This window comes from Lipotes vexillifer, unplaced genomic scaffold (genome assembly GCF_000442215.2).
Source record: "Lipotes vexillifer unplaced genomic scaffold, Lipotes_vexillifer_v1.1 scaffold1691, whole genome shotgun sequence".
Lineage (NCBI taxonomy): Eukaryota > Metazoa > Chordata > Mammalia > Artiodactyla > Lipotidae > Lipotes > Lipotes vexillifer.
Window position 1 is genome coordinate 1,395,955 of NW_006789046.1, and position 27,116 is coordinate 1,423,070.

Below are 27,116 nucleotides of genomic sequence, written 5' to 3' on the forward strand. Positions count from 1 at the left end.
AGTAGACTTCTCCCTGCAAGGAGACTCCTGAGAGCCAGAGGCTGGCTTAGAAATTCAGTCAGCAGTTAATTCAGTGTTGTGCACGCCTGGTCAGTTCAGACTCGGTCACCAGGCTCCCGTCGCGCGTGAGGCTGCACTCCAACCCTGGAGAGAATGGGCGCTTCTCAGCTGCAGCTCACCTCCCACCTGCCAATAGCACGGCAAAACCCATGCTGAAAAACAGCCACAAGGGGCTTCCCTGGTGGCGCAGTGGTTGAGAGTCCGCCTGCCGACGCAGGGCACACGGGTTCATGCCCCGGTCCAGGAAGATCCCACATGCCGCAGAGCGGCTGGGCCCGTGAGATATGGCTGCTGAGCCTGTGCGTCCAGAGCCTGTGCTCCGCAACGAGAGAGGCCACAACAGTGAGAGGCCCGCGTACCGCAAAATATGCCGCGGAGCGGCTGGGCCCGTGAGCCATGGCCATTGAGCCTGTGCTTCCGGAGCCTGTGCTCCACAACGGGAGAGGCCACAACAGTGAGAGGCCCACATACCACAAAAAAAAAAAAAAAAAAAGCAGCCACAAGAAGGAGTCTCTGTAATAAGCCCCAGGTGTTTTAAACGTGGGAAGTTCTACCTGTTAAAAAAATTCGCATTCTCTGACTCAGTTTCCAGGTTGAACTCCTAACTGGGAAGAACACAACATGGAAAAGAGGCAACGGGTTTGGTGTTTTAGGGCAGAAGCTGTGAGCCGAGCCATGACTCCTCCATCTGTTGGTCCGCCCGGCAGCATCTCCAGGGATTCCAGGAAGATTAAGATAGGGACAATGTCGTTTATGAAGTACCTTCTGTGTCCAGACAGCTTCTTCGTTTGCTATTATTATTCTTACTTCAGGGGAGAGAGATGAGGTTCAGAAGGTTCTGAAACTACCCAGCCAGTTACGTGGCCAAGCGTGAGAGCGCACCTCTACAGCCACGTGCCACAACATTCACACGGGGGCTAAGGCCACCGGACCCAAACTCAAAAATGATGTACCACTGTGCTCCTCTAGACAATTCAATGCATCGTCTCAAACTCAAGCAGTGAAAGCAGGAAGAAAAGAGGGAACAAGTAGTAAGATGAAAGCCTGTAAAGAGAGACTCCTCCAGCTGTGCGGGGGAGGCCACAGGTGGAGTGGGAGCCACCAGGCAGGGTGAATGGTCCAGCCATTGGCTCAGGAGAGAACTGACAGAAGTACCTGCACATCCCTGTCTAACAGGTAAAATAGAGGCAACAGAGAAGTAGCTTAAACAGCAAACAAATGAGAAGTGTGCACATCTCAGGTCCAGGTTTGGTCCAACCTGTGCTCATTAACAAAGGCCAACAGCCTTGCAGGAGGAATACTATAGTCAAATCTCTCCTTCCTGCCTGGACCACGGCTGGCATGCCAGCCGCCCAAGTCTAGTCTTGGGCTGCAGTCTATGCAGTTGTCTTCCTCAGGATTTAAATCTCCCTGCTTTTTAGGTCTCATATTTAAGGTTGGACTGACTTTGTACCCCCCACCCCCATCCTCTCCTGCTCCTTCTAACACCTAAGCTCTCCCTACATGCTTTTCTGCACTCAGCTCTCCACTTATACTCAAGGAAAAGAAAACACCCAAATACGTTTCTGAACATTAATAGCACCGACATCATTTTAATTCTTGTAAGACATTTGTCAATTAAGTACCCCGATAAGTACCAGATATTCCAGCTGCTTTATGAACCGTCTGTGCCCATTAACTTAGAGGCAGGTGGACACGATGATAACATTGCTGGTCTGAGGACCGTGTGGGGAACAAGCAGAGGCACCAGGCCAAAGCAAGTTTCCTCTGCAGACCAGAGCCTGGCAACGCCAGGTCAGGTGCAGGGAAGGAAGCCCAGACATTTCATTGGCTTCTCCATGCTCTCACGGTATTGAATCCACCAGAAAAACAGTTCCCAGGGGGCAGGGGTGAGGAGGAGCTCTGCTGAGAAACTGAGCCAATTCCTGGTATTCTGGCAGCAAATGAGTGAATTCAGGTTGATTTTCCAATTATCTTTTAAATGTAAATTGTGTTCCTTACAATGTCTGATACACAATCTGTCCTTGGACTCCCAAGACAGGCAGGAAGCTTGGAAATCATACCACGAGGGTGTTCACTGAGTCAAGCTTGCTGACTTTACCTGCTTGTACTCCTGGGCTCTGGTTTAGGTGTCAGGTCAGTGACCTTGGGACATTACCGTCCATTGAGATTCTTCCAAACCTGCCCTCACGGCTTCAAGAAGCAGATGAACCCCACTGCTAGGAAAGGGGCAGCCTCAGCCCGCCTCAACTGCTTCCTCTCTAAAAGATACCTACCTTCCAGTCTACAAATGTTTGCCTATTAAAAACAAGAACACTAAAAAAGCAACTAACTTAAAGCCAACAACCTCTTTCCTTAAGTCGTCCATTTTCCCCTCAAAAGAGCAACTGATCCTCTGCCCCTTTACCCCTCACTTCCTTAACATAGTTTATGCCTGTGTTGCCTCCCCTTTCTCAGGGTAGCCCCGTGTCTTCTGGCTGCCACTCCAGTGGCTCTAGAACTGCCTGAGGTGACTGAGGACTTCCTAACTGTCAACTTCAAGGCCTCTCCCAATCCTCAACCCTGAAGGGTCCTCAGAGGGATGTGGGGGTCTGGCTGCCCTCTCCACTCTGCCGCTCCGATCACTCCCTCCGGCCAGCTTCCTTCCTACATTAGGACTCGCAGAACCTGGTGCTGTGTTCTTGGCCCTCCTCTCGGCTTACATTCTCTATGAGTAACCTCAACGGCATCCAAACCATGGCGATGGACCCCAGTGAAACAACTCCCCTGGGATGAGCTTTCCTCTCATCTCACGCACCTGTTCAAGCCTCACGTGCTGTGCTCAAAACAAAGTTCCAACAACCACAGACCCTCCACCAGACAGCAAAGAACCCACCGGCCCCACCCGACAGAGTCCAGCTCCCACCTCTTCCTTCCCTCCAGGCCCTCAGATCTCCTCCACCTGGAAAGCCACCTCTCCATTCCAGTCCCATTTGTTTACCTCAGTCTTTCCTTTTGGTTTTGATTTTTTTTTTTTTTTAGTAGGAGGGGGTTATCAGAAGGCCCTGAAACGCCTTTATGAGTCACATCCACAAATCCTGCTGCCCTCCACTGGGGCGGTGGGTGGGGCTGGGGAGAGGCCAGCTGGGAGCACCCAGGTGTCCTGAGCTCGCCCACGCCCACCAGAGGGCCACTGCTATGGCCGCCTCCAGGTCTTGCCCACCCGGGGAAGCTGCCCTGTCGGGTGTGGGTCTGCGTCTCCGTGTGCCCATTTCCAGCAGCACCCGAGTCACTCTATTACTAATCCACGTACACGTCTCCCGAATCAGCCATCACACTCCTGGAGGGGAGAGATCAAGCCGTCTCACTGGCTCTGGAGACGGGACCCCAGACCCAGCACCATACCCCTGGAACAAGGTCCTACGGAACAGCCCACCTTCAAGCTGCACATCCACGGCTCCACCCTCTTCCCACTTCATGGTCACCTGCCCCCTTCAGTCCTCAGGGCCCCTGCCACACCAGACGCTCTGCCATCGCCCAGACATGGCCTGGCGGTGACTGTGCTCAGGCGCCTCTTCCTCCTCACTTGAGCCAGACTTTACTCGTCACAGGAGGTCAGAACCAATGACCCCCCAGAAATGCTGGCTGCCTCCACGGCGAGCAGAGGAATCTCCTCATCCTCTTCTCCATCCCCAAGAGCAGTATTGATAAAAAGTGTCTCTTCAAAGAGGGAAGAGATATGGGAACATATATATATGTATAACTGACTCACTCTGTTATAAAGCAGAAACTAACACACCACTGTAAAGCAATTATACCCCAATAAAGATGTTAAAAAAAAAAAAAAAAAAAGGGTCTCTTTAGCAGACTTTGTCTCACAGATCTTTATAATTTTAGTACTTATAATAAGGCTTACTGAACAGAACACATATTCAAAAGAACTTATTTCACAAGTCCATTCAATCTCAGGATAAGCAAACAAGCTGTTCTGATGACCATGGTGACAACAGTTAACACTAGAACGAGGTTTAACGCCCAGTCTCAGTGCCTTAACATGGCCTCTGCATCCAGTTTAAACGCTCAGAATAAACTGTGTAAAATAAAGAAGTAAAAAAAAACAAAGAGGCTGACATCTCGTGGCTTAATTTACACTATTTTAGACGCTGATGGGGTCACTATGCTACCATCTGCATGGGTTTTACGTGGTCACACTGTTCTGGTACAAAACGTGATGTTGTTTAAGAGGGACCATCAATTCCATGTCAGCAAAAGTAAAAAGAGAATGAAATTGGTTCATGCAATACGCCGCCTAGTTCAGCACCAATCAAAGGATTGCTTTTTTATGTCCATAAGGGTCATGGAAGTGTGCTGTCAAGTATGCAGCTGTATACGTTAACAGTCTCTGAAGCAGTGATTTGCTGTTACTGATTTTGCATCCTTAGGCACACCAATCAGATTAGAAGTCAAAGTACCGTTAAAATGCCCAGAAGTTTAAGAAGATACAAATAAGCAAATAAATAGTTATCAGGTAATTGTTTTATAAAAAGTGATAGAATCAGTTGCTCTGCACATATGATTTCAAACAGGGATTAAAACTAATTTGGAACATAGTGATGATGGTATCAAAGCAGCAGAGGACAAACGACTTTGCTTCCACTGGCCGACAATCATGAGGAGGACCGGGAGGGAGGGAGGGAGGCTGGCCGGCCGGCCGGCAGGGGCAGAACACTATTTTATAAGCATCATTTCACCCAGAGTTGACTTCCTGTAACTATTTTAATAACTCCGTGGCTGTAAGAGTCCCACTGTGAGCTGAACTGCATATAATCTTTACTCTCTTCTGAACATTCCTGTTATGTTAAAAGAATATTCTGTTCACGCTTGCTCCCCTCGAGTCTTCCACACACATTACATACTGATTCGTTCAAACTCTCACCAAAGACTCACGGAACTGCCTAGTGAGATCCATCTGAGATAATACATTCCACGTACTCTTGTTAGGTAAACACTGGAGGAGAAGGGAGAATGTGAGCCAACAGCAAATTACTAGAAGATAAATAAATCCAAATGTGAACAATAATAAAAAGGTAAGCTGCCCTTAAAAAAAAAATTCACTTAATACTTTTTCTCTGGGAAATAAGATGATTCTCAAAAGGCCCTATGTGCCTAAAATTTGGTCAAATTGGTCAATATTTAGACAGTAACTCTGTAAACATTATATTTCTTAGCTTTTTACCATTATTGATTACACTGAGCCTTGGGACAACACTGACACCTGATATTTAAAAGAAATAAAAGGAGACATGATTTTAAAATCCTGGTATCTTGCAAAGGGTGGTCTGTCTAGTCCGTTTCATATATGTGACTTTCTAAGATGTTAGGTGTCCAGAAGGCTGCTCACAGTCCCGAGTTAGTGGAACACATCATCATCGTGTATGAGCCTTCTCTTTTGTTTTGCCATTTTCTTCCCTACATCCCCAGACTGTCTCAATACCCCATAGGCACTCACATCTATTTAATCTATGCCCTTCCATATTTCAAGTATATGTGCAAACTTGTTTACACTATATTTTTTGCGTTTAATTTACAAAAAAGTATCATTTTTCACCCAATATTATGCATTTTAAAACATTTAAATCAACTTTAATGAGGTACAATTTGCATACAATAAAATGCACCCATTTCAGATTATAATTTGAAGTATTTGACAAATGTGTTATGTCTGTGCAACCAACCACCACAATTCCCACACAGGACATTTCCACTCCCCAGAAGCGCTGTCCATCTCATCCCTGTATCTGGCTCCAGCAAGCCCAGATCTGCTTTCTCTTGTTGTAGTTCACTCTGAGAACTTCACAAAATGATAAAACTATGTACTCTTTTGTGCTTATCTTCTTTTCAAGCAGTGACTCATTCATGTTATATCGATAGCTTGTTCCTTTTTATTGGTAAGCAGTAACAGACTAAGTGTATGTCCCAAAATTTGGTCCATTCACCCATGGATGAACATCTCTCTGGATTGTTTCCAGGTTTTGGACACCATGAACACAGCTATGACCACTCATTGCACATTTTGGTGTGGACACATGTTTTCATTCCTCTTGGGTAAATACATAGAATAGGTGAGTTGTATGCTATGTGCATATTTAAAGTTATTAAAAATGGCTAAACTGTTTTCTAAAGTGGCTGTACTATTTTCATCCCCACAGCAATGTATGAGCGTTCCAGTTACTCCACATTCTGGCCAACACACGAGCACCTTTTGTGGGTCTGTCGGTTCTTCCTCTCTCTTTTTGTCAAGTGTCTATTCCAATCATTTGGCCATTTATTTAAAATTTGGGTTGTCTTATGATTGAGTTTTTACAGTTCTTTATATATTCTAGATACCGTTCTTTATATATTCTCAGATACATGTATTGTAAATCTTTTCAACTAGTTTGTGGCTTGTCTTTTTATTTTCTTAATGGTGTCTATCAAAGAACAGATGTCTTTATTTTGATGAACCTCAGTATATCAATTTTTAATGATTTGTGCTATTTGTGTTACATGTAAGAAATCATGAACATTTTCTCCTATGTTTTCATCTATAAGTTTTATAGTTTTGTCTTTTATATATAGAAGATCAGAAATTAATTTTTCTGCTTAGTGTAAAATAAGGGCTGGGATTTTGATTTTATTTTTGTTTTTCCCGAATGGATAGCCAGTAGTTCCAGCACCATTTGTTGAAAAGACAGTCCCTTCTCCACTGAATTATCTGGTACCTCTGTCCAAAATCAATTGATCATATATGTGGGGGTCTAATTCTGCTCCATACTCCATACTCTGTTCCATTAATCTACATGGCTATCCTTATACCAATACCACAGTCTTGATTACTGTAGCTTTACATTAAATCTTTTTTTTTCCAAAATTTTAATAGCCACTTCAGGTTCCCGTTTCATGAGTTGTTTGTTCACAAACATTTCTTTCTTTTTTTTTTTAACATCTTTATTGGAGTATAATTGCTTTACATTGTTGTGTTAGTTGCTGCTGTATAACAAAGTGAATCAGCTATATGTATACATTAAATTTTGAAATGAACCACATGCCTGTTTTCCAAAATTGTTTTGGCTAGACTCTTCGCATTTCTATATAAACTTTAAAATCAACATCAATTTCCAAAAAAAAAAAAATGTTGTAATTTTGACTGGAATATTGCACTGCATCTATAGATCAACCTGGATAGAATAAAAGTTTTAAAATATTGAGTCTTCTACTCCATAAGCACAGTATAATTCTCCATTTATTTTGGTCTTTCTCTCTGCAATGTTTCATAGTTTTTGTGCACAGATCTTGCATATATTTATTACATTCACTCCCAAGTATTCCAGAATTTTGATGCCATAGCTTATATATTTTTTAAAATTTCCAATTTCCAACTATTAGTTTTTACTTTATAGAAATGTAGCTGATTTGGGGGTATTGATCTTGTACCTTGGAGCCTTGCTAAAATGCATTGGTTCCTGTGACTTTTTCGTAGACGTCTCATGATTTTCTACGTAGATAATCATGTTGTCTGTGAAGAGATTTTTACTTCTTTGCCAGTCTGCATGCCATTTGATTCTTTTCTAGCTTATTGCACTGACCATGACTTCCAGTACAACATTGAAAAGAACGGTGAGAGTGAACATCTTTGCCTTGTTTCCAGTCTTCTGGGGAAAGTGTCTTTCACCATTTCAACTACAATGTTAGCTCTAAGTTTTTCTTAGATGCCTTTTATGAGCTTGAGAATGTTCTCTTCTATTTGCAGTTTGCTGAATCAGTTGGTCATAAAACCGTGAATTTTGTCATATTCTTTTTATGCATCTATTAAAATAATCATATAGGTTTTCCCCTTTATTCTGCTAATGTAATGAATTACACTGATTGATTTTCATGTTAAGCCTTGCATTCCTGAGATAAGCCTTACTTGATCATAATACTTGATCTTCTCTCTATATGGTTGGGCTTCATTTGCTAATATTTTGTTAAGAATTTTTATACCTGTTGGAACTTCCCTGGTGGTCCAGTGGTTAAGACTCTGTGCTTCCACTGCAGGTGGAGCAGGTTTGACCCCTGGTCAGGGAGCTAACATCCTGCATGTCGTGTGGCAAGGCCAAAAATTTTTTAAAAATTGTTTTAAACAAATAAAGAAAAACAAAGAATTTTTATACCGGTGTTCATGAGAGATCTTGACCTGTAGCTTTCCCCCCGCCACTTGCAGAGTCTTTGTCTGACTTTGATTTTTAAGATAAAGTCAGCCTATTAAAATGGGATGGGAAATGTTCCCCCTTCCTCTATTTTCTGAAAGAGTTTGTATAAGTGTTGGTATTATTTCTTTCTTAAATGTTTGCTAGAATTCATTAGCAAAGATATCTGGGCTTGCAGTTCTCTTTGTGAGGCTTTTAACTAGGGAATTCAGTTTCTTTATGAGATATAAACTATCCATATTTTCTTTTTCTTTTTGTGTCAGGTTTAGTATTCTGTGTCTTTCACGAAATTCATCCAGTTCACCTAAGACATAGAATTTATTGGCACCAAGTTCTTCATACTTAAAAGGATTCCCTTACTATCCTTTTAATGTCTGTTGGATCTGTGGTGATGCTCCCTCATTTCTGAAATAGGGGATTTATATCTTCTTTCTGTTTTTCTTGACCATTCTAGTTAGAGTTTAAAAATTTTATTGAACTTTTCAAAAACTATCATCTATTTTCGTGGGTTTTGTATATTTCTCTGGTGCATTTTCTATTTCGTTTATTTTTGTTGTTTTCTTATTCCTTTCTTCTACATACTTAGGGTTTGATGTACTTCTCTTTTTCTGGTCTTAAAGAGAAAGCTTAGACCATAAATTTTAGACTTTCCCAATTAAAATCTATAAACACCATTACAATTTTGAGATTATTTTTGGTACGTGTAAACCGAGTTCAGTAATTTTACCTCTTGCAAACATGATATTTTACCCATGATCCCTAGTGATAAACCCTGCACAAACAGTGCAATGAGAAAGGTTATAGCACATACCTTGATGTGGGCTTTTCTAAGCATTTCTATGTACACTAAGAAAGAAAAAGTGCTGCCAACTAAACAGGCACATTATTTTTCAAAAGATGGTACTGGATCTCAGATATGTTCAGATGTGAAAATGTACATCCTAGAATCAATGAAATATGAAAGATGACCCATAATGCACAGAGATAATTACAAATATTGTATCTTGTCTTACTGATGACCAGGACTTCTAACACTGAAGTAGCGCCAGAGAGGACCCTTGCCTTATTCCCAATGTCAAAGGGAGGGCATCTCAAGTTTCTCCACTAAGCATATTGCTGAAAAGCGCTGTACAGCCTTTACCAAGTTAAGTAAATGCCCATGACTCCACTTAAATATGTTGGATTAAACATGCACATGGATCTCAACTCCCTCCAAAGAGGAAGAAAAAGAGTAAGACACGGACAAAGAGTACCAGGGAGAAAATACAGCAAATGGGAGAAGCCAATCATCACACAGACAGTCTCAAGTGTCAGCGCTGGGGTCAGGACAGGGTTTGAATCCTGGCTCTACCAGTCAGGACCATGCAGCCTCAATCCCCTCCTCCTGAAAGCAGGGCTGAAGGCAGGCCATGCCACACAGGCTTCCTGCAGGGGCTGAATGGGTTAATTCATGGAATGGCACAGCATAATGCTCAACAAGATCGAGCTACTTTTATTACCATAATTTAAAATTTCAACCAATTAAGAGTTGGGCAAGTTGTGGTGACTAAGCAGAGAGAGAATGGAAGCCTTAAACCTCAAAGGGGAAAAGCCAAAAAGTAGTAAGCACCCTCATAATGCAGAATCTCAGAAAGAATGAAAACTGGGGTACCGGACTCACTTGAAGGAAGAGCTAAGGATGAGAGTGCTGGTCCAGAATTTATATGAAGAGTGATAGAGCCCTAGGGCTGCTCCTCCTTGCTGGGAGAATTCTGGAAAAACTACCCAGAGGTACTCTGGATGTGGAGACACTATGAACACCTCAGGGCTGCCTTCATCTTCAGGACTACCTTTCTTCATATTCCTTTTTGTTTACTGCATTTCCCCCCGGGTTCCTTAAGGTGAACATTTGATTTTTCTTTGATTTTTTAATCTTCGTTTTCTGCTTTAGCTACATCCCACCGACATGAAAAGTTGTGCTCTCACTGTTATTCAGCTTTGAGTATTTCATAATTTTTTAAAAGTATTTCCTCTTTAAGGACTTTATTTTTTAAGAGTAAGATTTTTAGTTTTCAGGCATTTTAAAAGCTAACCTTTCATTATTGAGCTCCAACTCTATCGTATGGTGGTCTGAGAATAGAGTTTATATGGTATCAATTCTTTGGGATTATTAAAGCTTCCTTTGGAACCTGGTACACAGTTTTTTTGTTTGTTTGTTTGTTTGTTAGCTGTGAATGGTTCACCTATGCTCAAAAGTAATGTGTATTCTGTGCTTGTTGGGTACATGGTCCTATACGCCTACATTAGACCTAGCTAATTAGTCCTGCTATTAAAATCTAAACTATTTTTCTTACTTTTTATGTACTTGGTCTCAGTACCTATGTTCCTGGTGTATCCGTTTGTATCCAGAGTCCTTTTGGTTCCCATCTTACATATTTCAAGGCCATATTGTTTGATGCATAGAGAGCCATGATCAGTGTATCTTCTTGATCGTCTGATTGTCTTGATTGTCCTTTCAATATTTTTTAATCTCAGATTTTTCTTTGATGCATATTAAAATTGTCACTCCAGCTTTCTTTTGGTTTCCATATTTCTCCTCTTTCATCCTTTGATTTTCAACCTTTCAAATATTTTGTTTTAAACATGTATCCTGTGATACATGCTATATCATGATGATTTTTATCCAACATGAGAATCACTGTCCTTTGAGAGGTGAATTCAACTCACTAACAATTAGATAATCACTTACATTTCAAAACTTATTTCAGCCATCTTACTTCACATTTCCTATTTACCACGCTTTTCTTGTTTCTTTTTCTACCTTCTTTTGGAGAGAAGAAATCCTCTCTCCTCCTGTGAACATAATATATTCTATTTTCATTCTTTTGGTGGTTACCTCTAACATAGTGAGGCCTAAACCTAGACTTATTTTTCATGATCAATATCTCAGATATTCAAACTTTAATTCTATCTTTCTGGCCTCTCATTCTTTCCATCTCTACCTCTTTGGTGGGAATTAATCAACCCAGCCTTCCAGCTCTCTAATTTGCCCTTTGGTTATACTCATAATGTTGCCTTTCAATCCACCTCCTAAATTCTTTACTTCATCAGTTGTATTTTTCATGATCCATACCTCCAACTAATCTTTCTTATTTCTTCTTCCTATTTCCAATATTCTCTCTTATCACTTTGGGTATGTTTATCCTCACTCTGAATTATTTTTCTACAGGTGTAGCTTTTTCTACAAAGGAGAGGTGGTACACCTTCTTTCTTTCTTTCTTTCTTTCTTTCTTTCTTTCTTTCTCTCCCTCCCTCCTCCCTCCCTCCCTCCTTCCTCCTTCCTTCCTTCCTTCCTTCCTTCCTTCCTTCCTTCCTTCCTTCCTTCCTTTCCTTCCTTCCTTCCTTCCAAGCCCCAGATACAGCAAGGCAAGCTGCACTGTCCAGGGCAATGATGGAAAGAGTAATGTGCACACCAGAGGGCCCACCCTCGGCCTTCCCTCAGCTGCACCTTCTGGTCCTCACCTGTTCCACTCCCCACCCCAACAGTCTCAACCATCCCCAAGGGCTCCACACCGTTTCTGACTCGTTGAGTGGACTCACTGTAGGACCCATCAATCTTACTCCCCTGTGGCAGCCCGAGGACTGGGCTCAGGGGAGGGAGTCAGCAGCCTGTGCCATTCTGTCTGGTTCAGTTCATTTCTTAGCAGCATAAATCAGGTTTCCGCATGTCAACTTTTTTTTAAAGGAGCTCTATTATAATACATTATGATATTCATCTCAATTGCGTGTATATTAGAGACAGGAACACTGAGAGTACATTGTCTAGTTTGGGGAGAAAAAATAGTTTCCTCAGAGTGGGCACATGACAAATTACATAACCTGAAAGACTGGAAATTACCCTGAAACTGTCCTGGGGTTTACGGAGCAGGCCCAGATAACAGTTATGGCCACATTGTGAGGGCCTCCAGATAAGAAAACCGTTTAAATAAATCCCAAATTAAGTTTACTACCACCAAGGTTTATGATGCAAAGTGTGACATTACTACAAAGTAAACTGGTAAGACAATTTCATTCACTAATGTGTCTAGATCGCCTGCCTTCAAACATAGGATACTTCATTTTAATTCAGTTTTTACAAGAAACTGAAAAAGATCACAAACAGAAAGCACTGATTAAATGCATAGGCAGAAAGTTTGCTCTCTAGCAGAGAAGTTGTATTTTAGAAAACTGTACAGAGAATAAATGGTCAACCCCAGGATCAAACACCAGCAAGAATTTATGTTTCCAAAAGTAATTCTGACTGATTCTTGGTTGAGTCTTCAAGACAAAACACAAAGCAAATGCCAGAAGTGTCACAAAATGCAAAGCAAGCGTCTGCAGTGAGACAAGCAGGACACAGCGTGGGGCCCAGCCGGATGGACGATGCAGGGTCTCACAGTGCAGCTGCAGGGCGGGGTGTCTGTGCAGCTGCCTCTCTATCTGGGCAAAGATGAAGACAAGGCTTTCCGCGCTGGCAAATTTTCGGTAATACTATGCCATTAACATTTAAACTCCTTGGGATTACTCAATTTAATTGAAATGAAGGAAACATGTTTCTTGACCTCTATTCAATCCAAAATGATGTCTGCCATTTTCATTAACAGACAATACAACTGCATGACATACAATGCAATGGGCATCAATCTCTTTTACAGCAAGTCCCACAGCAAATTAAGTACCACTGAGTTATAATTTCAGTAGCACACAAATATATCCATAATAAATTTAAGATGGTATTCTGCCACTCAATCTAGTAAGTAGGAAACAGCCTAAGGAAAAAAACATATTTTGGATTCTTATCCGATATTGATGTATATGGTGAGTAAGGAAATCACTTACAGGAGAGTAATGTAATTGCTCACTTCAGAATTACTAAAATGATCAGTTTCTGAAAATAAGATTGAGGCAAAAATGAAACAAAAATCAGAGAATGATGCCTTCCAACAACCACTTCATCATCAAATAAGATTTATAAGCATACTTGCCAGCAAATATATGTACACATATTTTGTACATATAAAGTAAGGCTGTATTCTGTTTACAAGGTATACAACTTTCTCTAGCAACTGTGCCTTACATGAGTGCAGTTTTGTTAAAACCATCCTCTTAGTTATATAGGAACCTTCCCAAGCAAAGGTTTTTCCTAGGTTATTTATTGTTCGGGTTCACTGACCAATAGGTAAGTGTAGCAGTCATTTGAAGGTAAAAGCCTGGCTCCATTCTCGAAAGCAGGGGATGGCAAACTATGGTTCCCAGGCCAAATGTGGCCTATTGCCTGTTTTTGTAAATAAAGTTTTATTGGAACACAGTCATGCTCATTTGTTTACATACTTTCTATGGCTCTTTCATGCTATGACAACAGAGCTGGGACCCTCGGGCTCACAAAGCCTAAACTATTTACTATCTGGCCCTTCACAGAAAAAGCCCATGGACCCCTATTCTAGAGCTACTCTGAGCTTACCTGAATCATAAAACCTAAAGCCCTATACTTGGTTGAATAACACAGAACATCACTACAAATAACATTTACTAACAGTTTCTAATGGTCAAGGATAAATAAGTTTGTCATGCTAAGGTTTAAGTATATGAAATTGTAAATTTAGTCTAATTACATCAATGCAAACATGTACATACACAGAAAAAAAGACTGACTTTTAAACCAAAAAGTTAACACTAATTGTGGTAATGGTGGTAAAATCTTGGACAATTTTTTCCTTCTTTTTACTTTTTAGTAAATTTTCTACAAAGAATGTATATCCCATTTTTCACTGGAAAATATTAAACTGACTTTTAAATTAAAAAAAAAGAAACTTAACCATAAAAATATAAGTATTAATACTATCTGGCAAACTGTCTCCTCTCTTCATGTATAAAAAGGCTTGTGTCTTTTTTTTTTTTTTTAAACTCAGCTGTTACAAAGAAGTACAGAATTCCCTTGACAATTCTTCCCATGAATATGGTTTACTGCCATTCACAGGCTAAGGACACTCAGTGAAATGTTATGTTCGATCTAATTTCAATCCCTCAGTATGCAGAAAGTGGTTAATTGTAAAAGATCCACCCATCTGGGACTCTGCTTAATCATTCCAGGCAGTGCTTATCTGACGACCATCATCCACAATCGTGATGTACTGACCTCAAAGTCCATTCTCTGGTAACTGTATTAGTTTGATTTTTCACTGTGCTTCCTACTAAATGCTTACTTAAAAAAAATTTAATTATATATTAACTCCCAAAAGGATTTCGGGTAGGTACCAAGACAATGCATCACATCATGGTGGACTGAAAGCCTACTGCCTGACCCCTGACCCGAGGGCAGGGACCCACCGCTGCCAGTGAAGGGATGCCATGTCCTTCTGACCCGTGGTGGAGGACGACAGGGCCGGAGACATGGGGAAGAAACAGACAAACTCACTGCGCTGGCAGCAGAGTGTGGAGTGGCATGGGCAGGAGGCCCCGTCTGTGCTCTTCCTGCTTCTTCCCTCACCAGTCCACCCCTCCACTCACAGCCCCTTCAGATGCAGCACCCAGCCCGGGGTCCCGGAGCACAGCTGGTGTGCACCGTCAGCTCCGGAGTCGGGGTGCACAGGTGCAGTAAGGGCAGGAAATCCACAGGGAGGGGCAGGAAAATGAGTGGGAATGAGGCCTGTTGCACCGCAGATTCTGGGGTGTGTCTGTGGGCCCTTCCACCGAGGGGCCTACGGCCATTTCCACCTTCCTGCTTTAGTTTGGATCCTGATCTCACTGTTGTGATAAAGGCCTCATTAGACCAAGGTCTCCCCATCCTTACATGGATTATCTTCCTTAAACACTATTCTTAAGTCATTTCCCCATATAAACACCTTCCCCCACCAGTCCTAGGAGGAGCCAAGGTCCTTGGCCCAACATCAAGGTGGCCCACCCTTTGATGCCGGCCCACACTCCGACCTCACCTCACCCCTCTGGACGAAGTCCTCTCTCTACTGACCCACTCTTGCTACTCAGGGATGGTTTCTTGCACCGGGGGCCACCTGCCTGTGGTGCTCTCTGCTCCCCTTCAAATCCCACCATCTGCCCAGACCCTGACTCAACTTTCCTCTCCTCCAAGAAGCCCTTCCTGATCCCCTTGGCCCTTAGGGATTTCTCTGTTCTCTGGAAACACAAATAGCCCTTGATGCCACAGATCCATTTAGTCCTTGCTCATGCATTGCCTGGAATTTTCAGATTTCTTTGCCTGGCATGAAGCACCCATTTAGATAATGAATTTTCAGGTCACATCTTGTCTCCTCAACGAGATAGTAAATTTTTCAGGGCAATATGCTTCTTTGTATCGCCTATAGTGCTTACCCATGGGCTTACACAGTTGGTATTTAGTAAATTATTTCTTGGACGATGAATAAAATGAACAACTTCCTGAGTCATCTGAATCAGAGATCTTTCTGAGGTCACATTAAATGGCACCATAAACCTTTTCTAACAGCAATCACAGAGTACAGAGAGTTACATAGAAAAACTCACTTATAAATGAAAGAACAAAAAGACCTACGGTCAAGGGCAGCGCAGCCACGAAGAAAGGAGTGATGCTCAGAGGCAGTGTGGGTGTGGCTGCCGTGCAGCCTCAGTCTCACCCCGAGGTTGGGTCCCCACTCTCCTCCCTTCCCATCAGCCCTAGCCTCTCAGATCCTTCGAGCTTTCTCCAGTCCTGAAGAATGTGTCCGCATCACCTTCAGGTATTTCCAGCTCTGCCACGTTCCTCTTCTCTCTCCACGGGGGAGCTTCCATCTCCTCCGTGTCTCCTGCTCTTCTGTTTTCTGTCTCTCTCCTCCTGCTGCCTTCCCCAGCGCCTAGCCCCTCACTGTAATCTCCCAACATGCTAAGTCAGACTGCAGCCACCCCTCCCGCTAGGAATCCCGTCCACTGTGTCCTTTGTTTCAAACAACACAGTGCTCTCCCCTGTATCTCTATGTGGTTCTTTTCAACATCCCCAGGTCGTAGTCTCACTCTGTTACCAGCCAGCATCTTCCTCCCTTCACCTCCCGTCACGTGCACTGTGCTTCATGACAACAGTCCTGCCTCGCACGATGACTAGCTCAGCTCTCTCCCCTGGAGTCTGCTTTTGCCACGTGCGCTCTGCTTTGTGGGGTGCAGTGGGGAATGGCCCCGGTCAGGCCCTGTATGAGTTGGCTGAGTCGGGGGGGGGGGTGAACTCGGCAGCTGGGGGACACCTCCTCCGCTAGCTCCTCAGGGAGCAGGCATGTTAGAAGAGGCCTCTCCCTGGGGGGATCCACAACCGGGATTTGGGAGGGCTGGGGTGGGAGGTGGATGCCCTCACTCAGGTGCTGTGGGTCAACCTGATGCTGCTACAGAGGTGAAGCTGCAAGTCCAAGTTCTCATCCAACCAGCAGCTCAAGGCAACCACAGGACCCCCTGCCCAGGCTGTAGTCACCCGAGGGGCCTCCCGAGGGATTGAGTACTGTGTCGTTGCCCCCAAAGTCCTTGCTTGTCTCCCTACTTTCTCCAGGGCTGTGGGGGAGGAAGCAGGACCCTGTGCCTCTGTGCTGTTAGGACACCCCGGCAGGAAACGGAGGAAGGCGCCTCCACAGAGTCCAGTGAACCCACGCGGCGGCACCGTCCCGCCTGTGCCTCACCAAGAGCTACTTACCTCCATGTATATGGGTTCCAGCAAAATATAAAAGGGAAAAGTAGATATTAAAAGAGAGCAAGACGGTCTAGGGGAGAAAACTGGATTTGGAGACAAGAAGCACACACATTCCATTGTGAGTCCTGCCAGTGATGGAGGGTCTTAAATGCAGGTTCTACTGTCTTGGAATATTCCACACATTTCCTCAGTCATATTCACAAGAGCTCTCAACTTCTCAAGAGTGGCGGTAGGAAAAAAAATCATTATTATTATTTTTTACCGCTGAGAATAAACTGAAAGATTCTACTTCAACTCAAGCAAAGAATTCTATAACTAATGAAGGCTTTTCTTTTTTCAAAAGAAAGTCCACTTTCCAGCATGACCCACCTACTATCTGAGGGCACAGCCACAGTTAGCCACGAAATGGAGAGGGTGCTCCTGGAAACCACACACGCACCTGACCCGGGGGACAGTGCATCCTGAACCCTAAGAGGAAAACCCCAGCATCCACCTGGGGTCCTGAGCTCACGCCTGTAACTTGGTCCAAAAGACCCAGGTAGATTCCTTGGGTCCCTGCAGCAAACCCCAAGGGGGTCGCTGGGAGTCGAGGTGGGTGCCACTTACCAACGCAGGGCGATTTTGATGGGGGTGGTGAGGCATGACGTGAATAGGTCGGCTGGAAGGTCGGGGATCATGGGCAGGAGCTCGTTGGCCTCACAGGCTGCCAACTGAATGCAGTTCTTCATGGATGGGGGCAAAGGCATCTGGGCCAGTGGGTGGTTTGGGTTAATAGCAGCGACCTGCAGGGGGACAGGAAGGAAGAGAGCAGCTTAACTGTCATGCACAACTGGAGACTGAGCCGGAAATGTGACACGAAGGAAAGGACCCATCAACCGAGGCTTAAAGCTTGAGGGTTCCTGGCCAAGTCCTCTGGAGAGAGGCCCAGCTGCTAGATCCTCTCCTGGAGATGACCGCAAGCTCCAGCCCCAAATCACTTGTTACTTAAGGACTCCTGGGTTATAAACGCCAGGGGGCGGGGCTCCAAGAAGACCAGGTGCTGGGGTTTCAGGTGATGATGGCATTGAGGAGGGCAGATGAGGCAGGAAGGGATAATTTTAATAACTGACGGCTGCTCGTTTGTTTCCCAACTTGAAAAGAATGTTTATGTGTCTCGGGTTTTGGTCCTTACTAATAATCCCCTACGTCTGCATGATTGTGTCTCTTTCACACTGGCTATTTCATTTGCTTTTTACAACATCCCCATGAGGTAAGTCTTTCCAATTTTAAAAACCTTCTACAATGAGGAAACAGAGACCCCAAGAAATGACGTGAACTGCCAGTCACCGGGCGAGTCCTAGTCATGAGTACTGGAAGCTGGTCCTGGCCTGAGGGCCGTTTTCCACTCCCTCATCCCATCCGGACCCTCCTGAATCTATACCACACACCTGTGACACTAACATGAGTGCTCTGCAGGGTCTTTTCCAAACAGCAGTCTCGGGTGAACTTTGTAAGTTAAATACACACAGAGCTGTGTTCACTCATATATACCTAACATTGATTACGACATGTAAAGTGTTGTCATTATTAATGCAGATAAAACCTTCTCAAATGGAAGGCAGTAAAAGCTGTACTTCTATTAATAACCTCTTCAGATTATTAATAGAAGGAATAGTAAATCCAGAATACAAATCAAATTCTAGTATACTTAATACTAAATAAAAATAAAAACTGCAATTTCTAGAGGAAGGGGTTTTTTATTGTGGCAAAATATACATAATATAAAAGTTACCATCTTACCCATTTTATTTGTATGGTCAGTGGCGTTAGGTACACTCACATTGTACAACCATCAGCAGAGTGGGTTTTTTAAAGCACAGAGAAAAGGGAAGGCAGAATCACTTTTAATCCTTTCCTTGGCTCCAGCTCTACAATCTAAAATAGCACCAGTGAAGCAACCTGCTCCACACGGGAAATTAGTTTCCAGGTCTGCTGTGACAACACGCTAGGAAAGATGTCGGGTCTGAGTGCCGTGTGGGTCTGTGGCTTATCAGACCTGAGTCATGCGGAAAGACGGAAAGATGCAGAGGCTGCAGATGTGTCAGAGCCAGGGGAGCCTGCCGGAAGTGGTCTCAACTTGCGTGCTCTGTGGAAGTGTGTCCTCCCCAGCCCAGGAGGGAGGATGACATCGGCAATGGGTCAGGCTCCGGGAGGGGAACAGAGTGCACAGTCTTCAACGGTGAAAGGGGCATTGGAGAGGTGGCCTGGGACTGAAGCCAATGCACATGCTTCTTGCAAGCCTTACCACAACTGCGCACAGACGTGATGATTACAGGAAACGATGTAGGAAGAAACAGTCATTTATGTAAAACCAAGATTCAATATTCTTAAATGTTGGTGTGGATTACTAGTTTTAACTTCTCTGTCTATAATCTGCTTCCACAGTGAATTTACTTCCTGAGAAGCGAAGAGCAGGTCCTCTGGCTACAGCCCCCAAATGCTGCAGCCCTTCCGTCTTTGCTGTTGCCTGTCACTGAGCTACAGCCTCAGGCGCTCAGAAGGGAAGCAGTGTGTCACACCAAGGCCACCTTTCTCCCAAGTCGGCCTTAGACACAGGCCCCCGGGGGAGGGGACGGGGCGGGGCAGGTTCCCACGCCCTGGCAGCCACGTGGGGTGCTCGGTGGGTTAAGGGCACTTCTGCTGATGTCAGGACGTCTGTGCTCTGTCCTCTGCGGAGGCAGCGCTCCCGCAGCCCTGACACAGCCGGGCGGTGCTGTCAGGTAGCGATCTGCTCAGTGCCTCTGTGTTAGGTCTGCCTCAGGCTGCACCTCGTGGTCCACGAGCATTTGGCCCAGAGCCTTGCAAAGTACCTGAGGCAGAGGAGGCACAAGGAGACAGGGAGACGATGTAGGAACATCTTCATCCCAAGTAAGTCCACTAGAAACTAAATTTCCCAATTCACAGTGATCATTGATAGAAACCTCTATTTCTTAAACAAGCCCCTTGCAGTATGCTGATGTATAAACTGGCAGAAAGCATTAAATGTGGCTGCAGATAATCTGAAGTGTGGTAACACACAATAATAGTCCCCTCAGACTCATATGGCACCCGTTGTCACCACTGGGCACATGACAGCTCTGCACTGGGGTTAATTAGAATCAGTAACATTTAAAAAAAATGACATTCAAGACAAAAAATTCCACCAACGATTCATTTTTCAAGCTGCTAACCCAGGAATACAAAAAAACAAAACAAAACAAAACCCAACAGATGAGCTACTTCCAATATACTGTTTTGGTTTTGTATTTATCTGAGATATTGACCTTTTAATTGAAATTAGTCTTTGGAAACAGCTTGCATGTAAACCTAACTACCAGTGATTCAGAGGACTTTTCAAAGGCACCCAGGCTGAGAAGAGAACAGGTCCAGCGGGGAGCCACCACTCACCCTGAAGGGCACACCCCAGATGCACTTTTACCCAAAGGGGCTTCTCCTGGAGAACCTAGAGGCTCAAACACCAGGAAAACTTTAATCATTAAAAGCTCACTAGAGGGCTTCCCTGGTGGCGCAGTGGTTGAGAGTCCGCCTGCCGATGCAGGGGACACGGGTTCGTGCCCCGGTCCAGGAGGATCCCACATGCCGCGGAGCAGCTGGGCCCGTGAGCCACGGCCGCTGAGCCTGCGCGTCCGGAGCCTGTGCTCCACAACGGGAGAGGCCACAACAATGAGAGGCCTGCATACTGCAAAAAAAAAAGAAAAAAAAGCTCACTAGAGCCTTCTGGAGGATTTGGGAAGGATCCAGAAAAATCTTCAGAGGTGATACACAGCAACCAGATCCAAGAAAGACATCTGCTACCTCTTCCACACGTGTGGATAATGTGGCACTCATGCACTCAGAGCTCATGGGAAGGCTGGCCAAGCAGCTCACACAGGCCCGGAACCACTCGCTCCAGAAGCACGGCTGGAGGTGAGTGGGGGTTGCAGCGGGAGCACCTACACCTCTCATTTTCTAAATGAAACTCTGCCATTGTGCTGCTTCTGTTCTCCATATACATATACAAGACATCTTGATAAAGAGATGAAGGCAATAATAATTTGTTTCAGAGGAGTCTTTACCAAGCGACTTTCTGAAAATAACATCTACTTGGTAATAATTCCAGTTCTAGCTTAAAGCAATTTTTATTCTCAATTTAATAACACCTACTTACAGTGGACGTTTTTGAAAAGTTCAGAGAGAGACCGAGATCTGTAAAGGAATCAGGTATTGCTTACCCAGCTCATTTCAAAGTTGTTAATGGAGCATCTATCATGCAACAGATACTGTACTAAAAATAGCAGATACAAAGTGGCAGTAGTAATTTTTAATATATAATTTATATAATTCTATATATATCAAATATTAAATAGTAATTTAAAAAGAAGTGGTACCTATTGCTGGGAACTATGAAATCTAGGCCAAGACAGCAGGAGTCGTCTTTGTTGGAGGAAGACTTGTAATCATACCGAGAACCCCCCCCCCCGCAATATTTCCCCTATAGGGCAGCTAAAGAGCAAGATTATCCTGAGAGTTTGCCTAAATGGACTGTCCACTATTTTAAAGCCAGTTAGTTGTTAGCAATCATTTTCTAAAATGCTCTAGAATCATTCTATAACTCAGTAAAGATGATTAATTAGAAATTATAACCAAATTTCTCCACTATTACTCTTAGATAACTAAAAAAAAAAGGAGATACTAAAAAATTCCACAATCCTTTACATCAAGAAGAGAATTTCCATTGGGGCTACTGTGAATAATGCTTCTGTGAACATCCATGTACAGGTTTTTGTGTGGACACATGTTTTCAAGTCTCCTGGGTATAAACATAGGAGTGGAACTGCTGGGTCGTCTGCAGCTCCAAGTTTAACTTTTGAGGAACTGCCAGACTGTCTTCCAAGACGGCTGCACCATATTACCTTCCCACTAGCACTGTGTGAGGGTTCAAATTCCTCTATGTCCTGGCCAGGATGTGTGATTATCTTTTTTATTCTACCCATCCTAGTGGATGTGAAGTGCACCTCAGTGTAGTTTTGATTTGTTTCCCTAGTGACTGATGATGTCCTTTTTTTACCTTATTGTGCTGGCTAGAACTTCCGGTACTATGTTGAGTAAGAATGGTGAGAATGGACAGCCTTGCCTTGTTCCCGACCTTAGGGGGAAAACGTGGTCTCTTACCATTAAGGATGATGACAGCTGTAGGTTTACAGATGTTCCTTATCAAGCTGAAGAAGCTCCCCTCTAGCCCTCATTTGCTAAGAGGTGGTTTGTTAGGTTTTTTTTAATCGTGAAAGGGTGTTGGATTTTGTCAAAAGCTTTGTGTCAACTGATATGATCATATGATTGTTCTTCTTTAGTCTGTTGGTATGATGGATTACATTAATTGATTTTTTTGAATATTAAGCCAGACTTGCATACCTGGAATAAATCTCACTCAGTCGTAGAACATAATTCTTTTTATGGATTTTGCTAGAACTGATTTGCTATTATTTTGTTGAGGACTTTTGCATCTAAGTTTGTGAGAGATAGAGGTCTGCAGCATTTTTTCTTTTCTTTTGTAATGTGTATCCATTTTGGCATCAGGGTAATAATGACCTCATAAAATGAATTGGGAAGTGTTTCCTCCCTGTTCTATTTTCTGGAAGAGACTGTAAAACTGGTGTTAATTCTTTAAATATTTGGTAGAATTCTCTAGTGAAACTAGCTGAGTCTGGAGATTTCCTTTCAGGAAATTTTAAATTACAAATTTAATTTCTTGACCACTCACATTATCTATATCATCTTGGGTGGATGTGGTAATTTGTGGTTTTAGAGGAATTGGTCCATTTCTTTGAAGTTGTCAAATTTATGAATGTAAAGTTGTTCATGTTATTCCCTTATTATTCTTTCAATGGCTGTACGATCCTGAATCTTCTCCTTCTATGTTTGTTAGTCTTGCTAGAGATTTATCCATTTTATTGATTATTCCTGAGAATCAGCTTTTTGTTTCATGGAGTTTTCTCTTTTTCTGTTTTACATTTCAATGATTTCTGTTCTTATCATCATTTACTTTCTTCTGATTGCTTTGGGGTTATTTTGCTCTCCTTTTCTAGTTTCTTGAGGTAGTGCTATGGTCTGAATGTTTGTGTTCCCCCAAAATTCACATGTTGAAATCCTAACCCTCAAAGGTGATAATACTAGAAGGTGGGGCCTTTGGGTGGTGATTAATGCATGAGGGTGAAGCCCTCCCGAATGGGATTAGTGTCCTTACAAAAGCAGCCTGAGAGCTCTCTGACCCCTTCTACCATGTGAGGACACAGAGAGAAGCCCTGGCCATAAACTAGGAAAAGGGCCCTCACCTGATCAAGCTGCACTGTGATCTTGGACTGTCCAGCCTCCAGAACTGAGAGAAATAACTTTCTGTTGTTTAGAAGCTACCCAGTCTGTAGTATTTTGTTACAGTAGCCCAAATTGATTAATACAGAGAGGAACTTATAATTTGATACTTTTCCTATTTTCTAGCGTAAGGATCTAGTGCTATAAATTTCCCATTCAATTGTCCTAGCTGCATCTTTTTTAAATTTTTGGCTGCGTTGGGTCTTTGTTAGTGCACGCGGGCTTTCTCTAGTTGCGGTGAGCAGGGGCTACTCTTTGTTGCGGTGCACGGGCTTCTCACTGCAGTGGCTTCTCTTGTTGCAGAGCATGGGCTCTAGAGCACAGGCTCAGTAGTTGTGGCACACGGGCTTAGTTGCTCCACGGCATGTGGGATCTTCCCGGACCAGGGATCGAACCCATGTCCCCTGCAATGGCAAGCGAATTCTTAACCACTGCACCACCAGGGAAGTCCTAGCTGCATCTTATCAGTACCGACATGTCGTACATTCATTTTTGTTTTTTTTTCTATTTATTTTTTAATTGAAGTGTAGTTGATATACAACGTTATATTCATTTCTGCTATACAGCAAAGTGATTCAGTTATACATATATATAAACATTTTTTTCTTATATTCTTTTTGACTATAGTTTATCATAAGATATTGAATATAGTTCCCTGTGCTATACAGTAGGACCTTGTTGTTTAACCATTCTGTATATAATAGCTTACATCTGCTAACCCCAACCTCCTACTCCATCCATCCCCCTTAGCAACCACAAGTCTGTTCTGTATGTCCATGAGTCTGTTTCTGTTTCGTAGATAGGTTCATTTGTGTCATATTTTAGATTCCACATATAAGTGACATCATACGGTATTTATCTTTCTCTTTCTGACTTACTTCACTTAGTATGGTAATCTTTAGTTGCATCTATGTTGCTGCAAATGGCACTATTATTTCCTTCGTTTTTATGGCCGAGTAGTATTCCATTGTATGTATATACCACATCTTCTTTATCCATTCATCTGTCGATGGACATTTAGGTTGCTTCCATGTCTTGGCTATTGTGAATAGTGCTGCTATGAACATAGGGGTACATGTATCTTTTTGAATTATAGTTTTTCTGGATATATGCCCAGCTGGATCATATGGTAATTCTATTTTTAGTTTTCTGATGTACATTCATTTTCATTCAGTTAATATATTTTCTTTAATTTCCCTTGAGACTTCTAACCCATCAATTATGTGTTCTTTTTTTTTTTCTGAGATTTTTCTGTTGTCTTTTTATCGCTGACTTCTAGTTGATTCTAACATGGTCAAAGAGCACACTTGTGTGGCTTCAATTATCTAAAATATGTTGAGGTTTGCTTTATGACCCAGGATATGATATATCTTGATGGATGCTCTATGGACACTTGTGTATTTTGCTGTTGCTGTTGGTTGGAGTGTTCAGTTACTGTCAATTAGATCTTCATGTTTTTTGGTTTGTTTTTTTTAAAGTGAATCACGCTGTATGGACACAGCAGGGTTTTTGTTTCGTTTTGTTTTTTTTAAGAAGATGTTGGGGGTAGGAGTTTATTAATTAAATTATTTATTTTTGCTGTGTTGGGCCTTCGATTCTGTGCGAGGGCTTTCTCTAGTTGTGGCAAGCGGGGGCCCCTCTTCATCGCGGTGCGCGGGCCTCTCACTATCGCGGCCTCTCTTGTTGCGGAGCACAGGCTCCAGACGCGCAGGCTCAGTAGTTGTGGCTCACGGGCCTAGTTGCTCTGCGGCATGTGGGATCCTCCCAGACCAGGGCTCGAACCCGTGTCCCCTGCATTAGCAGGCAGACTCTCAACCACTGCACCACCAGGGGAGCCCCAGATCTTCATGATTGACATATAACAAATATGACTGTTTCGTCTTCAAAAAAAGATAGCTTAATTTCCTTTTTCCCAGTCTGTATACCTTCTGTTTGTTTCCCTTGCCATATTGTAAAAGTCTTATTGTATAATGTTGAGGAGGCCTAGTGAGAATTAATATCTTTTCCTTGCTTCTGACCGCAGTGTTAAGAAAAAACACTTACCTTCTTGTCCCTCCCCTCAAGTGGGCTGGTAACTTCCCACCTGCCCTTCTCCCTGTGCATGGCTCTGTGATCACCCAGTTTAGTGCTGCCACTTTTCTGGTTGCCACCAGAGACACCATGGTCTGTGCTACCACAGATCCTTTGTGAGAGAACATCAGGCCATTACCTCCATAGCCTCTAGCTGATGGAGGAGAGGTCCTCCTGTGATAGCAAGCAGGACCATGCAGATGGGTCCTGCTGGGCACCACAGTACCCTCACGATATCCCAGGGTGTTGGTCATGATCTGTGGTCCAGAACATTAAGCAATTTCTGGCATATTTTAAAATAGGCGAAATTAGAAAAAAAATTAAATTCTAAGACTTAACTCGAAGAAGCTCCCAGTTTTATGACGGCTGCAAGTAGTACACTATATTCATGGATTTGGGTGAATAATTTTTACTTTGTTTCTTTTTACATTTCATACAAATCAACCAAAGATTAAACATATTCAGTGAATCATAGACACATCTAAGGAAGACAACTAAAGGTAGTTTATTCAAATGTACAGTTATTTATGAGACCAAATCCATAAACAATTACTAAGCAACTACTTCACATGAAGCATCCTTGATAGGTTTACATAATAGACTTAAATATAGCTGACGATGCCAATAGAAGAGATACTGCAAGACAATACATAATTAATTGTCAAATTAATTGCATAAAAATTTGCTATATGAGGTCAGCTGAGAAAGATTTCAGGCTCAGGGAAGTAGAATTTTAGTTACACCCTGAAAGTTGACTGTATTAATAATACAATTTGCTTGTCTGTGGATTTCATTTAATCTACAGACAAGAGGTGAAAGTTCCTGAATTTTTTATGCAGCGAAATCACTTTTCTTTCACCCAAAGCTTTCAAATTCCAGGACTAACAGAAAAAAACTGGATCTCCCAGTACAAACTGCAGAAGGGATTGTTCACAGTGCATAGTAGCAAAGAGTTTGGAGACTGCTTATGTACCATCCTCTGTTGCACAGGCTGATAACTGGACTAAATGTAAAAAGTGCTCTGCAAACCACAAAGGGTCGCACAAATAAAAGGCGGTAGTAGGTAGTGTCCATCAGCTAAGGCCGTCAGGTGTTCTGGCCTCCCCTGACGCTGCCTCTCCATCTTGCACGGCCCCCTCCTCTCTCACCAGCTCTCAGTGGCGGTAAGGGTCCTGATCTTCTAGAGGCTGCTTTTCTCATCAGTGTGTTTCCGTGACCCTTTCCACTTTCTGATTAGCACGTCAGCTCCGAGAGCACTCGGAGGACCAGCCTCCCATTCCACTCTTCATTTCCAACATGGCTTTATTTTCCCCAGCCAGGTGCTCTGGGTGGCTGTGTGCAGCCCAATGAAAGGGATTTCTGCTATATTTGTTTACAGGTTAACTCCCACTTACTCTCCTATAAACAGTGGAAATGGTAGCATTTCTCCTTAAATTACAAATGTGTGTGTGCTGTGGGGGGAGTGTTTCAACTACATAATAGGTTTCTTATCGATATTTGTTTTGAAAATATTCACTCTTATGAATTTTTTACAGCTTGCTATACAGCTTGCTATACATAGAGTATAAGGTACAGAGGGGTGAACTTGGCCCGCCTTTATTAAAGAAAAGGGCATGGACCTGCGCAGAGTGTGTGCAGAGAAGCAAGCGGGGAAGGTGGTTCACTGCTGAAGCCGGGGGTGGCACAGCAGGAAGGCGGGGCTCCCCTGAAGACCTACCATTAGGACAGCCCCCTGC

At 43.2% G+C, this 27,116-nt stretch overlaps 1 protein-coding gene across 2 annotated transcripts in view; it reads right to left on the reverse strand.

Moving 5' to 3' along the window:
• RPTOR (regulatory associated protein of MTOR complex 1) overlaps window positions 1–27,116 on the reverse strand; it is a 353,659-nt gene that overhangs the window by 141,334 nt on the left and 185,209 nt on the right. For both annotated transcript variants that reach the window (XM_007462338.1, XM_007462339.1), the window contains exon 6: window positions 17,530–17,705. In XM_007462338.1, the coding sequence (XP_007462400.1) occupies window positions 17,530–17,705 (176 nt within the window). The remainder of the gene's footprint in view (window positions 1–17,529; window positions 17,706–27,116) is intronic.